At 37.0% G+C, this 13487-nt stretch overlaps 1 protein-coding gene across 3 annotated transcripts in view; it reads left to right on the top strand.

The window, feature by feature from the left end:
* Nucleotides 1-1029: 1029 nt before the first annotated feature.
* LOC147225871 (guanine nucleotide-binding protein G(q) subunit alpha) overlaps nucleotides 1030-13487 on the top strand; it is a 34044-nt gene continuing 21586 nt past the window's right edge. For all 3 annotated transcript variants that reach the window (XM_086161379.1, XM_086161380.1, XM_086161381.1), the window contains exon 1: nucleotides 1030-2256. In XM_086161379.1, coding sequence (XP_086017505.1) covers nucleotides 2121-2256 — 136 coding nt within the window. In that variant the 5' untranslated portion in view covers nucleotides 1030-2120. The remainder of the gene's footprint in view (nucleotides 2257-13487) is intronic.

The following is a 13487-nucleotide window of genomic DNA, read 5'->3' as shown; positions in this document are numbered from 1 at the left end:
ATGGCCTTTTTACAGATCAGTGTATCAGAAGTTTAAAATTCCAATGATCATATACTGCTCAGTGTATCATCCCATCCTGGTGCAGAACCAGACGCTTCAGACACTCCTTTGTGCCCACTGCTATCAGACCGTACAACAACACTCTGGACAGCACAAAACTCTGACCGGCTGGAATCGCATTTGATATCTGTCCTCTGTCATGTGCTGCTGCGACATTTTAAAATTTCCTCAATGGGGATCACTGAAAAATTATCTGATCTGATCTGATTTCTATGAATTGTAGTGATTGATAGATTTGAAATGGAAAACGTTAAACAACCTCCTGCAAGCATTTTATTTCTTGATCTTATTGATGTGTTTAAACGGATTGTGTTGGACACTATGCAGTTGTTTTCACATTGATGACAAATGTATAAATGTTCTCTGGGCTTAGTGAAGACTGTTTTTAGAAAGTCAGCATATGAGTAGGATTTGCAACTGCACAAATAGCAAATAAGCCAACATAAACGTTTGCATGTGGGCATGTAAATCCAATATCATGGCGTTTAAGGTGATATTGCAGACATTGTGTAGCCAGCAAGTATTCATTTAAATTGAAATGGTTTGCATATTGGATTGAGCAGTTTAAAAAAATCAATGCATTAAAGGTTTACGTCTATGGACGATGCATTTAAATAAATAAGAAGGGTAAACTAGTCGCGCTTGATATCTTCTGACACCTAATTTTAAGGGGACTTTGTTTCTGTCCCTGAAGCAGAACACCCTCTCCTTTGAGGCTCGGAACAAGCTGGCTCTGGAGGGAAGTCGTGGTGCGGGGCAAGACATGGGCGTGGCGCCGCAATTCAATGTCACTTGCATGCGCGTACACGCCTACCATGGGAAGACTTCCTCTTGGGCAACCTGGAAGGTTAAGGGTTTCCTCAAAACCCGCCCCTACGCCCGCAAACTCCATTTTCATTGGCTCTACTCATGTCGATCCATGCTACCTCCAAAAATCAACAGCAGCGCCACTCCAGGGCTATGGAGTGGATGACGACGAGAAAACACCACTAACAGGAAAAAAAATACCAGGAGCGATGAAATTACTACAGCGGTCCATTTGATTGTCAGTAATAACATTACGATTTGCATTTAGAGTGCTGTGGCAGTGGTTAGGGATCTAGAAGAAAATACCTCATGCAATGAAGTTCTTCTGCCAGGCAGAGCGTTCTGATTTTTAGCCAGCCAGTTTGTTGTAAATTCCAGGGATGGCTAGCTGAGCTAACCGAGCTTGCTAACGATTAGCTTGCCCATTTAGCTATCGTGGTTACTGGGCGCTCGGTCTCCAAAACGACAATTGCTCTGTGCTTGATTTTAAACAGAAGGTTCCTATCAAATATTTGTAATTGTTGTTTGTTGGCGAGTGCTTGAGACCGAGAGCTGGCCTTTGTGTGTTCAGTAGATGGATAGTTTGACGGTCGCTCACTGTCACAGCGCGGTCGTACAGTGTTTGTTACGAGGCGGCTAGGCTTGCACACGGCCGGGCATTAGGCAGGGAGATTGTACAGATGTGACAGTGGCAGCTAACCGTGTCCCGCTGTCTCTGGGACCAAAGCTAGCCATTTTAAGAAAAGGAGATTTAAAAAATAATAACACGGGTTTCGCTTCCAACCCACCCGGCAATGCGGGAGGAAATTGAAACGTGTTGCTAGACTGAATATATATCAACTTGGAATGCTAGTTGATTGTAACGTTAGCAGAATTTAGCGAACAAGCTAGTCACTTTCCAAACTAACTTCATCTCATTAGGAGTGAACCAAAGATGTTTTGTTGTCACGTTTGGTAGCCGTGTAAAATATTGCTTTTCAAATGATCTGTGATCAGCTGTCAGCCCCTGTAGCCCTGGGATTTACATAAGGCGTTGACTCAGCTGTCAAATATTTGACACTCGAAAGCAGTTTTGCCATCAACGAGGAAAGCCAGATTCTACACCGAGGACCGATCTAATAGGTTCAGTTGTCACATCCTGGATATAACTTGCTGAAAACGGATTCATTCGGAGAAGATAGTTTTTAACGGATACTTTGAGAGAGGTGTACCCCGGCGCCCCCTGACAGACGGGCTTTTTAGCTCATGCGGTGATGACTTTAGACTCCATGATGGCTTGTTGCCTGAGTGAAGAGGCAAAGGAGTCCAAACGAATCAACGCTGAGATCGAGAAACAGCTCCGGCGAGACAAGAGAGATGCAAGACGGGAGCTGAAGCTCCTTCTGCTGGGTAAGTGCGGTGTGCATGGTCTGAAAACTCAAAATCTCAAATGCATTTTGTATATTTATGTAAATAAGTAGTTGGGGCAGGAATTTACTTTAATGTATTATATGGTGCAGTTCGCACTGTCAAAACACCAAGAATTGCAAGCCACACCAACATAATTGGACAGTTTTTCTTGTATGCAAAAATAAATCCACCTGTGGGTTACGGTTTATTTGAGTTTAGCTGGAGGTAGTCATGGCAGTGCTAAGAAGTATTGTTGACTAAGGAATTTGAATAAGCTTATCAGGAACCCTCTATAACCGCACTGCAATTGCAGTGCGGTTATAGAATATGTGTGTGATGTGTCTATCATGCTACTGGGTATTTTTCTGGAGAGAAAACAAAACAAAAAACTGTAAGATGCATTTAAGCCATGACAGTTTTATCAGCATAGAGAGCCACAGTGTAACCCTTTTGATATAAAGGGGATATATTTTTATTCTTTATTTGACTTGATTCTGTTGGCAGGTAATAATTTTGCCAAAGGTTTTGCTGTTTTGCCTGTTAACCGCACCCTTCCAAATAGAATGTTAACATTATTTTGAAATTGTAAAACACTTTACACTAAACTATAAATTTTAATTAAGCCTGTATTACCCAAGCCAGTAAAACCCTGGTTTTGCCTATAAGAATAAGGCCACTTTCTCCTGAGATCTGACTGTGATTCAAAGATAATTCTTTTTAGTTAAATGTAGAGTGTCAGAGACACTTGTTACAGTTACACTAGTTAACTCTGAAGAAGGAATTGTTATCCTTGTTCTCAACTGTTGACTGTGAAGAAAAAGATCAATGTTCCTTTAAACTGCTTGACTGAAGCTGCCTGAGATGTGGTATCTTACTAATGAATAGTTGAGCATCTATTTGGTTTTCACTGGACTGAAACCAAACATTCTGGCTTGGATGCTGGTGGCACAATAAATGTTCTGGAATGGGAACAGGAATGTCCTGCTATCACCTTGATCACAATTCAAGAACTTTTTTATATCAATATCTCCAAATCCAATCCATTAGCATTGTATTACACTCAAGAATATGCAGTGTTAGCTTAATCTGACTCATTTAAGTAACAGGTGTAGGCTTCTGACTTTGACAGACTTTTTTCCTGACTTTCTCAATGCAGTTACCAATAGTCTTGGATAATAATGTTAATACATTTTTATCATTGATATGCTTTGACTGAAATGTTGTCAGACAACTCCAGTATTGCATCAAATTAAATCTTCACATTCTCTAATTTTCACTCACCTCTGTAAGCGAAAATGTGTATCACATACGACTGTCAAGGGGAGTAGCATTTGAAAGCAAGCAGGAACCCAAATAATTCCCAAGAGAATGTAGTCAGAAAGTGACTTTGATGGAAATCTACAATATTGATCTTTATGGAGATATTTTGATGTTTTCTAGGTTTTACAGTTTATTTTGAGTGAATGATTTTAAATTCTGTCTGACATGAAATTTACAGTGCTATTACCACTGGAGCATTAGCAAGAATGAATATCCTAAATAAGGAGACAAGTTTAAAGCTGGGCTAGTACCAGTAAATTGTTACATAGTAGTTGCTGTGACATAGGGAGAAATATTCTGTGAGAAAGTCACAAGAGTCACATAAAAACATACATCTTTGGAAAGTTATAAAAGATGCACTTACATTTTATTCCAGCTCTTTGCACATTTTCTGATACTTATGGAATTGTGTTAAATTATGGAACCACCTTTCCCATTCTGCAGTTGCAGCCATTGATCTATCTTGCCGCTGCAGGAGTTGGCCCCCGGCTTGCTAACTTTATGCTAAGATAGTTACCCTGAACAAATTTACCCTGCTAATGAACTCAAGCCCAAAGAGGTACCGTATATCACAATTTGTTCTTAAAGTACTAATTGAGAACATGTAACATATTCATTAAGTCCACTAAGTTCATTAAGTGTTTCCCTTCATCCACTTGTCACATCAAACCACAATACACGGACACTGAAAAATACAAATGTCTCAGGGACCCGAAAAGCAATGCTGCTGATTGGCTGATGTTCTTATTGATTCCCGAACTACACAAAATAACTATAATCAACTGCCTGCTTCTCAGTGTTGCTATATAAAAGGCATGCTACTAAACGTGGCAGTGAGTTATATAACTTTGTTTCAACTAGAACTTTTTAACTCAAGACATAAATGGAATGGTGTAGGATTTTTTTTTTTTTTTACTGCTCTTGGGGCTTTTATTTTACCTTTTAGATCTGAGTAGAATGTTACCTGTGAAGTATGTGCACTCTTTTTTTTTTTTTTTAGCCCTCATGTTAAAATATTTTATTGTTACAGTATAAAGATGCTTTAAACATGCAATCAATTCAGAATAAGTTGCATTTACTCCTCTACTTTACTCCTCTACTACAGGAGAACATACCACTCTTTTTCACCTGTTTCCCAAAATAAAATCAGTATATATTATAGATTGTGGAGTAAAGTATCGATGGTTTCATATGAATAAGCACATGTCTAAGGACCAATGCTGCCACTGGACAAAATTCTCCTAATCACAGTACAGAGGATCTGGAGTAAAACCAGATGGAAAATGGCCTCACTAAATGCTTTGCTTATTTTAGCAGAGGAGTCTTTTGTGAATTCAAATGTTACAAGCAGTTTGGTGTTTACAGAATATCAGGGGTTATGAAGCGTCTTTGCTCTACTAGAGTGGTGTAGAGTTGGGTTGATGGGCAGTATCATTATTCAATGCAGATATCTGACATCAAAATACTGACCGAAGCCCCGTGGTGCATCCTACCCCTATTCCCCACTGAGAAGACTCACTCATGCACTGTAATTTTAGTATCTGCTTTAACCGTGGTTAATGTTTTCAACCAAGTCTCAGGTTTGTTGAAAATCCTCCTGATTTGAATGTGTCTTGGAAAAATAGGAGCTAGTCTTTTTTTGTGCCACAAAACAAATAAAGCTAGTACCATGGTTAGCCCTCTGCCTCACATCAAGAAGGTTCCTGGATCAATTCTGACAGGGGCCTTTTCTGTGTACAGTTCATACGTTCACCATGTGCCTGCATCAGTTTTCCCTGGGGTTCTTCTGTGTCTTGAAAAAGTCCAAAACCATGTAGTAGTCTAATCAAACACAATCCAAATTTTCCATGTGAATGAGATTGTCACTGATTGTATGTTTCTTTAATTGGTGGTGTGATCCAACTATAGGCTTTATCAGGGTGACAGTGTCCACTGGAATTGGCTTCAGAAGCCATTCAACCTGTGTGCAAGAATAGCAGTATAGAAAATAAATGAATGTATTAAATTCTGAGTGAACTTTCCTGTTAGTGATGCCTGCATGGCTCTGACATCAATCATTAATTAATTGTCCATTTAACACTTATCTGATTTTGTGACCTTCTCCTATCTATAATGTGCATGATAATTTACTCTAAATCTGCACTGCTAAAGATAACTACCTGATGTACCCACAGAGAGACAAGGCAGCAGATATGCCCTGAAACAGAAATTAAAAATTATCTGTTGGTCAGTAGCATCAGACTATCACTTTTTTGCTCTCTGTCGTTTTTGCTCTCTATGCTCTCTCTCTTTAAGTGCTCCTACTCAATACAAAAGTATGGTGTCAAGTGTCTTAAAGTTTAGTAAAGCAATACAGATTTAATTTATATCGTATTACCCATTAAAACTTGCTGTTTGGTTGATAATTCTTTGTTTCTATTACATTGTGGTAAATCTGCCCTCTGGCTTTTCTGCTGCTCCATTCAATCTATTATAGTTACCATGATCATTTTTATCTTGTGCAGTTAATCTTAGTAAATGACCATTCATTGGACCTAATTGGTGTTAGATGGTCTTAACGTATCCCTTATTGTTTTAATATCTGCTTTTGGTCAGTCAGCAATATACAACATGTTACAGAAATGTGAAATCTATTATATATTAGGGTGAAACACAGTTCCATTAGACGAATTAAGCAGCTAAACAATTTTAGTTTAACATGATCATCCATTCAAAATTAAATCCATTCACTCAGTGTTTCTTTTGTTCAAAGAAATAATAGATATGTAAAGAAATTATGTATTTGTTTTCTTTATATATCAAAAACTTGAAATATTTAGTATTCTTAGTTCAAAACATATTTAAAAAGTCATGGGCAATTCAGTGAGTTTGCTTGCAGAGAAATGGGTTGCTTGGCCAGCTGGCTTAAACCCTACCTAGTTGTATATTTTATCTATAGCTGATTAGTTATAGCCTTTTATACCTCAATATAGATGGGGAAATAGTCTTAAAAGTACACATGGGAAAATAAATGTTTATTTAGGTCCAAATGAAAACAAGTGTTTTATTTATTATAAGCTTCCTGAGTTGAATTTGAAGGCATATTTGATCATATGCATATGAAGTTAAAAATCTTAAATTTGAATTACAGGTGGTAGTTCACCAACCAATGTTAACAATGTGGAAGCTATAACCTCATAGTTTTCTAATATTTTCTATTTGCAGCACACAGCAATCTGTGATTGATTTTAAATTTTATTGTGGTGCTGGTGAAGAGATTCCCTCCCCCAAGAAAAGTAAACAATTGAAAAGGTTTAATTTGGATGAAAATTTTATTTTAAATGTCAGCTTGTTATGACGCCATGGTCACTATTGAGGGTTGTGTGGAAAAAAGATATAGAAAGAAATATTTGGCTGCAGCGTAAATTATAGTACTGTTACTTTCTTTGTGATCGTCAGCTGCTTGTGATATTTTACCATCTGGAGAAACGAAAAACCGTTTTGGCACTGTAGATTCATCATTGATTTTGATAGAGTAGAGATGATAGATGTTAGTTTCTGGATGTGTATGTATGTATGTATGTATGTATGTGTATATATATACACATACACACACACACACACACACACACACACATATATGTATATGTATATACACATATACATACATATATATATATATATCTATATATACATATTAGACTTTTAATGTTTTACTTTACTTTTACCAAAACATATTCTTGTTCATTGCTTTAATTCCAGTCGTTTATAAGGAAGAGGCCTGCTATACCCTTTTTGTGGCTAGTTAAATTGTGCATAGCCGGCATGTAGACACAAAGAGCCAGGTTCATAGGAGTGCTCTGCCGACTCCTCTGTAGCTAATGAAAGTCACAAGCAATCAAATATGTACAGCCAGAGCCTGAGAGCTTCGGTAACAACATTGCTCTGAGCATGTACTGCTGTAAATGGGACCTTCTAGGGGTGTGGGTGCATGTGTGCATGCCTTCCAGTCTCAAATACTGGCAGAAATTTTTACACTTCTATTTCCAGTATCTGAAATCAGTCAAAGGTGTGATTAAAAGTTAAGATTATATGTAGATAGATATTTCAAATTGCTATATAATAAACAAATTACCATGACAAACGTGCTTGTGATACTCTTTTCTCATGATTATGGCAGCATGGCCCTGATTTAACACTGACGTTTTTGAAATCTTTTTAATTATTGTTATTTAATTAATTATTAAGATAACAGCATAACATTTCAGACTTTCCCACTTGCAAAGCATGTAGAGGTCTGTAATTTTTATCATAGATACTCTTCAACTGTGAGTGACAGAATCTAAAACAAAAATCCAGAAAAACACATAGTATGATTTTTAAATAATACATTTGCATTTCATTACATGACATAAGTATTTGATCACCTACCAACCAGTAAGAAATTGTGACTGTCACAGACGTATTAGTTCTTCTTTAAGAGGCCCACCTGTACCACCGTGACACCCTACAATATTATATGTTATACAATAATTTATACAAACAATATTACTATACATAAGAAATTAATAACAAAATAACTATGTTAATAATATTTGTAACAACAATTGTGTTTTTGTTAGGAGCAAAAATCAGTGTAGTCAGCAATTGGTTCCTTTATTTTTTTTCTTCAAGTTACTCTTAGCAAATAGTACTAAGTAAAGTTTGGTTTAAAAAAATGTAATTAATTTGATAAAATCATGATTAAAATAAATCTAAAGTTAAAATATCTTTATTTGTAGCAACTACTACTCACTAGTGGTGTTATTGCTATACATTAATATTTCTCTTGGAACAAACATGAATTGTAAAATTAGCAGTATTCATAGCAGTATTATCAGCAGGACAGCAGACTCTTACAGAAATTTCATAAGCATTAAGAAGATAATCATCAGTTGCTCATGTCATCTATCCTCTGCCTGAGATCATCTATGTTTACCTGCTCACAATATTTGAATATCATGGCATACCAAGTCCTTTGCTCCTTCCTGCAAAAAGACAGAATTCTCGATGTTCATGTGCATGTGTGTATGCGTGTGTGAGTGTGTGCGTGTGTGTGTGTGTGTGTGTGTGTGTGTGTGCGTGCGTGCGTGCGTGCGTGCGTGCGTGCGTGCGTGTGTGCGTGCGTGCGTGCGTGCGTGCGTGCGTGCGTGCCTGCTTGCGTGGATGCATGCCATCTTTCCATCTACACCTTCAAAGCACCAAAAACTAGCAAAATATGATTAACCTGAGAATTGTTCCAGTAAATGGTCTGCCCTTTGTCCTGAGTGTGTTCGATCTGATGATTACATTATCTGACTGTTTATGGTAAAAGCTTTGAGAAAGGTCGACAACAGGGCTCTTGACCCCTATTGGGCCATTTTGAAATTTTTGATTGATTATACATTTTTTTATATATTTTTTTCAAGCATATAGTAGTGAATCGATAAATATAGTTTTAAATGGCATTGGTGTAGCCACCTTACTCAGTATACTCTGCACATATTTAAGATAAAGATGTGAATATCTGCAATATTTGGTTCTAGAACATTAGGTGGGGCAGTTTCCTCTTATTTTGTAAATTATTTTTCTTTATCTTAGAGGACTTTTCAGTCAGATTTATCATCTGTTTAAAACTCAAGTGAATGATGAGTACTTGAGGCAGTGTTCTAAATGGTCATCAGCAAAGTGACAAGTGCAGAAATTCTTTTAGATTTAGTAAATTCAGTAAAAAAATAATAGTGACTCATAAAAAATGGTAATAACAGCAAGAACATCATATTTGGATCATTTAAATACAGTAGCCTTGATATGTGGCCCTGTAAGTGGCTGCTGACTGCTCAAGGGTCACCGCTTCTTGGTTTTTGATAGTTAGGATTGGCTCCAGTGCCTCCACACCTCCCTGTGCAGTGTAGATAATAGATCAACAGAAAACAATACACTGGACTGAACTGTTATTCTTAGTAGAAAAACTGTGATGCAAACTAGAATCACCGTGTGAGTCAATCCTATAATACCGACTAAGTGTTCAGAAAAATATTTTGTTTTGCATGTGAAATTTATTACTCATGCATATTACTCTTTATCCTAGTGACATCCCATGAAAATGCTACTCTCACATAATTGTCTATAATCCCAGGTATGACGTGATTGATAGTCTTGAGCTACATATATTGATAGAGGAGAAAACCAAAGGACACTCAAATAAAGTAAATGTTCTTCTGTGCAACTAGTGAGGAAAATTTGTACTTCACAAAATGCCAACATTAACAGTCTCTTTCTTTCATCAACTGAATCATGAAGCACAATTACTGTATAGTCCACGCCAGAATTCAACATCCTTCATTGCCACCAGAATGAAGGTCAACACTCCTCTAAAAGAACTGTGCTGAAGCCCAGCTGTAGCATATACTTTCAGTTTCAATCAAAAATTGGTTTGTTATGCCTTTGGGTGTCAGAACCACTACATATATGCCCCCCTCATTACTATCAAATGGGATGCCTTAGACTTCAAGAATTTTGAACAATTTCACAGTTAATGGAGAAGCAGGCTTTTTAAAACTCAATGAAGGTGGCAAAAGCTTCCTTTTTAGAATTCTTATGCTCTTCAATGATACTACTGGGTGCCAAAATGTGTGTAGGAGTTGAACTTCCTGGTCATAGTCCAACATTAGGAGAATGATAACTATCTCTATAAATGTACTAATGTAATAGTACACAATGTCTGTTCATGTTTGGCTTTGGATAAGCATAGTTATATGGTTCATTCTGTTTCATACAGTGTGATTTGGAAGGTCTGAGTAACCCTTCAAGTACTTTAATCAGGTGAAATTATATTTTTCAGGATCAGTTTTTGTTAATAAGATCCGCAAAATGTGTGTCACAACTTTCAGTAATCATAAATACGAATCAGTACTTATACAACCCACAAAGAATATCAGAAACATAAATAATTTATTGATCCTGGAGGAAATTGTGTGAATATGTTAGATTGTGGAATTGAAGATTAAGTTATTTGAATGTTTAGAATGATTACCATAATTTCTTTAATTTACTTAATGCTAAACCTGCACTCTTCATATATTAGCGTCAAGTGCAGAATTCCTTAAGCATCTGGCAGTTGTTAATATGAGCTCAATTTGAATGAATGGTATTTGAATTAAGGTACCAAATACCAGGATGTTTGCCTTAACTCATAATTGATTTGGGAGTCATGATATCATACACACACACACAAACACACACTTTCTGAGCAGACATTTATCATTCAATGTCCGTACCTCTTCATCAGGTTGGTAGTATGTAGGTTAATGAGTGTTAGGTTTTTTGGAAATACCCATTGATGTTTTATGTGTGTAGGTTACCTGTGCCATTATGAATTGTCTTTGTAAATCCTCCAGTAAGTCAAGCAGATAAGCCCTGTGACAGCCATATTTGTTTGGATTGTTATGAGCTGCTGCCAAGGTAACAGCATGCATAGCATGGTTTTACAGAGTAAAGATAAATTATGTCAAAGTGTGTGTGAGCACTACATTTTGGCTCTCTATATAGCTGTTCAGTTCTATCCCAGATATAATCAGAGACATATTAGCAGTTCTGGAGGCTTGTTCTCAGATGGTTTCCTGTATTCCTACTCCCACAACTGTGTGTCTGACAGCACTCACACCCAGCCAAGGTCAGCGGTGCTAATCTTCATCTCAATGAGTTTATTTCACAGAAATCTGTCTGTGGAAGTATTGCAGACTAACTTGACACTTTAGGCATATCTTTGCAAAATAAAACATGCTTCTTGAGATGATTTGGATGAGTAAGTTATTAATTATTACCTTCTAGTAATGTACTCAAGTGAAGGCATATATTAAGGTAAAGTGTAATCTCACAGGTATATGTAATGCGTATAGAAATTAAGGCATATGGACTGTGAGGTATTGAATGCTATTTCACAGTTTAGGGCCACAGCAAAGATTCCTGATGAATATAGCAAATTTAGTTGTATTTTGACCATTCTTCTACTCAAAAGGGTTTGAAAATGAAAATGCGCAATTGTTATTGCAGAGCCAGAGTTAAATTATATGCTAATGCTGGCCATGAAAATGAAACTGACACACTGCTATTCCTGTGACAGAGACATGAAAGGAGGAGGAAGGTGATAAAACAAAATTTACAAGGTAGCATCAATAGACAAACTTTTGCAGTTGTGGTGTTTTGATTTTTGTTTTTTCAGATTGTGCAGTACAGGACAGCAGGTACATACTGTCACACTTTTGTGTACACTTACAAAGCTATATTACCACTAACTGACTTGGCAGCTTGCTACTGCATAATATGTGAAATCCACTGAATCAGTATTATGTGTATTTTGATATATTTGAACACAAAGATCTGGACATTATTTTGTACTTATTATGTTGTTATTATTATACAGCCAGTCATTTTGACAAAAAGGTACACTAGAACAGATCATCAGTAAAAAATGTGGCTATGGGAATGCCAAATTATACATATTGTAGACAAGGTGACGGAAAAAAAGTTATATTTGACCAATCATAGTGTTAGGTCTGTTTATTTTCTCATTGAATGCCTAGGATTTGTCTCTCTCTTCCTCTCACTTGATGAGCTTAATCAAAGTGTTGTGGTTTTTGATACAGGCTTAGGCTCATAGAGGGTCTCATGGATATTTTAGGCTGTCCGGAAAATGATGGCGCATTACAACGGCAATTTTTGTTTTGAAAGGTACGAGTAGCAATGTAGAACTGTGCCAGTTCTACATGCATTAATGTAATGCATGCAAGAACAAACATACAGGATTGCCCTCTGGCCCTCTAGCTAACAAAACTAAAATGGTAAAAACAATTGCTCTCAAGTGCAGATGATAGAGGTGCTTTACAAATAGGTTATCAAAGGTGCTAAATAAACCTGATGGTGATTGACAGTTTCCTCCATTTTGTGTGGATATCTGGTTGGGGATGCAAAGACTTAAGTTGCAGGAATGGGTACAAAGGTAGTACAAATAAGACTATAAATATATGCTCTAGTCCAAGTCATGCATAGGAAATGCTAAAATGTATCAATGGGATAAGCAGTAAAAATTTGATTGCATTTGAAAGTCTTATTCCAAAGGCATACGGGGCTTTTGGGAGTATCAATGTTTGATCTAATCAGCAAATCAATTTGTTTCAGATCCAGATCCTGTTCTTTGGTTTGGTTCGGCATGTAGAAAGCAGAAAGAATAGTTATTCAGAGTTACTCTGTGATAGTTACTCTTGTCTACTCGAGTAAGTATACAGTACAGCCATCTGAACAATTTCATTGTACTGCCAGTGAAAGCTGAGTTTAACACTGCGCAGTGAAGAAAGTAGGTGTTCGAAGTTCCTCACTGTTTGCCCTGCACGTCTGTTGTTTGAGCACTCTGATATTGACACACCTAGAGTTTTGGCAGTTATGTGGCAGTCAGGCCTGGGAACAACTTGCTTGACAGGCTTTTTGCCACTGATTCGAATGACCCTACTAAAATGCCTATCACTGCCAGCTCTATATGTCTGTTGTCTGTTTTGGAGGGTTTTAAATATGTAGAGAAATTGTCATTACCATGAATACAGAAAATGTTCCTTCATCGTAAGCAATTGTGCATCATATTTAAACTGGCAATGGGCAATTTTCCAACTCATTCTTGGGCTAGAAAAAGGGAAATTGTCGATAGATAAACTGCAAATCATCAGTCTATTTGGAATTTTGGCTTCTCCAGACCAACTGGCATTTTGATGTAGTGGGAACCAAAATAGGCTAAATGATTAAAATGACATGTAAGTCCTTTAGAAGGAAAAATATGCCTGGAATTTTTTTTTCTGTGCTTGCTGCTCCCCCCCCTCTTTCTTTCTTTCCGTCAATACAGATTAAAGAGTTCTGTTAAAAAT

This window comes from Fistularia commersonii, chromosome 16, assembly GCF_037954325.1.
Source record: "Fistularia commersonii isolate RoL2024-O1a breed Wild chromosome 16, RoL_Fcom_v1.0, whole genome shotgun sequence".
Taxonomy (NCBI): domain Eukaryota; kingdom Metazoa; phylum Chordata; class Actinopteri; order Syngnathiformes; family Fistulariidae; genus Fistularia; species Fistularia commersonii.
Note: the sequence above shows the minus strand (reverse complement) of the source record. Positions and strands in the feature narration are given on the sequence as shown.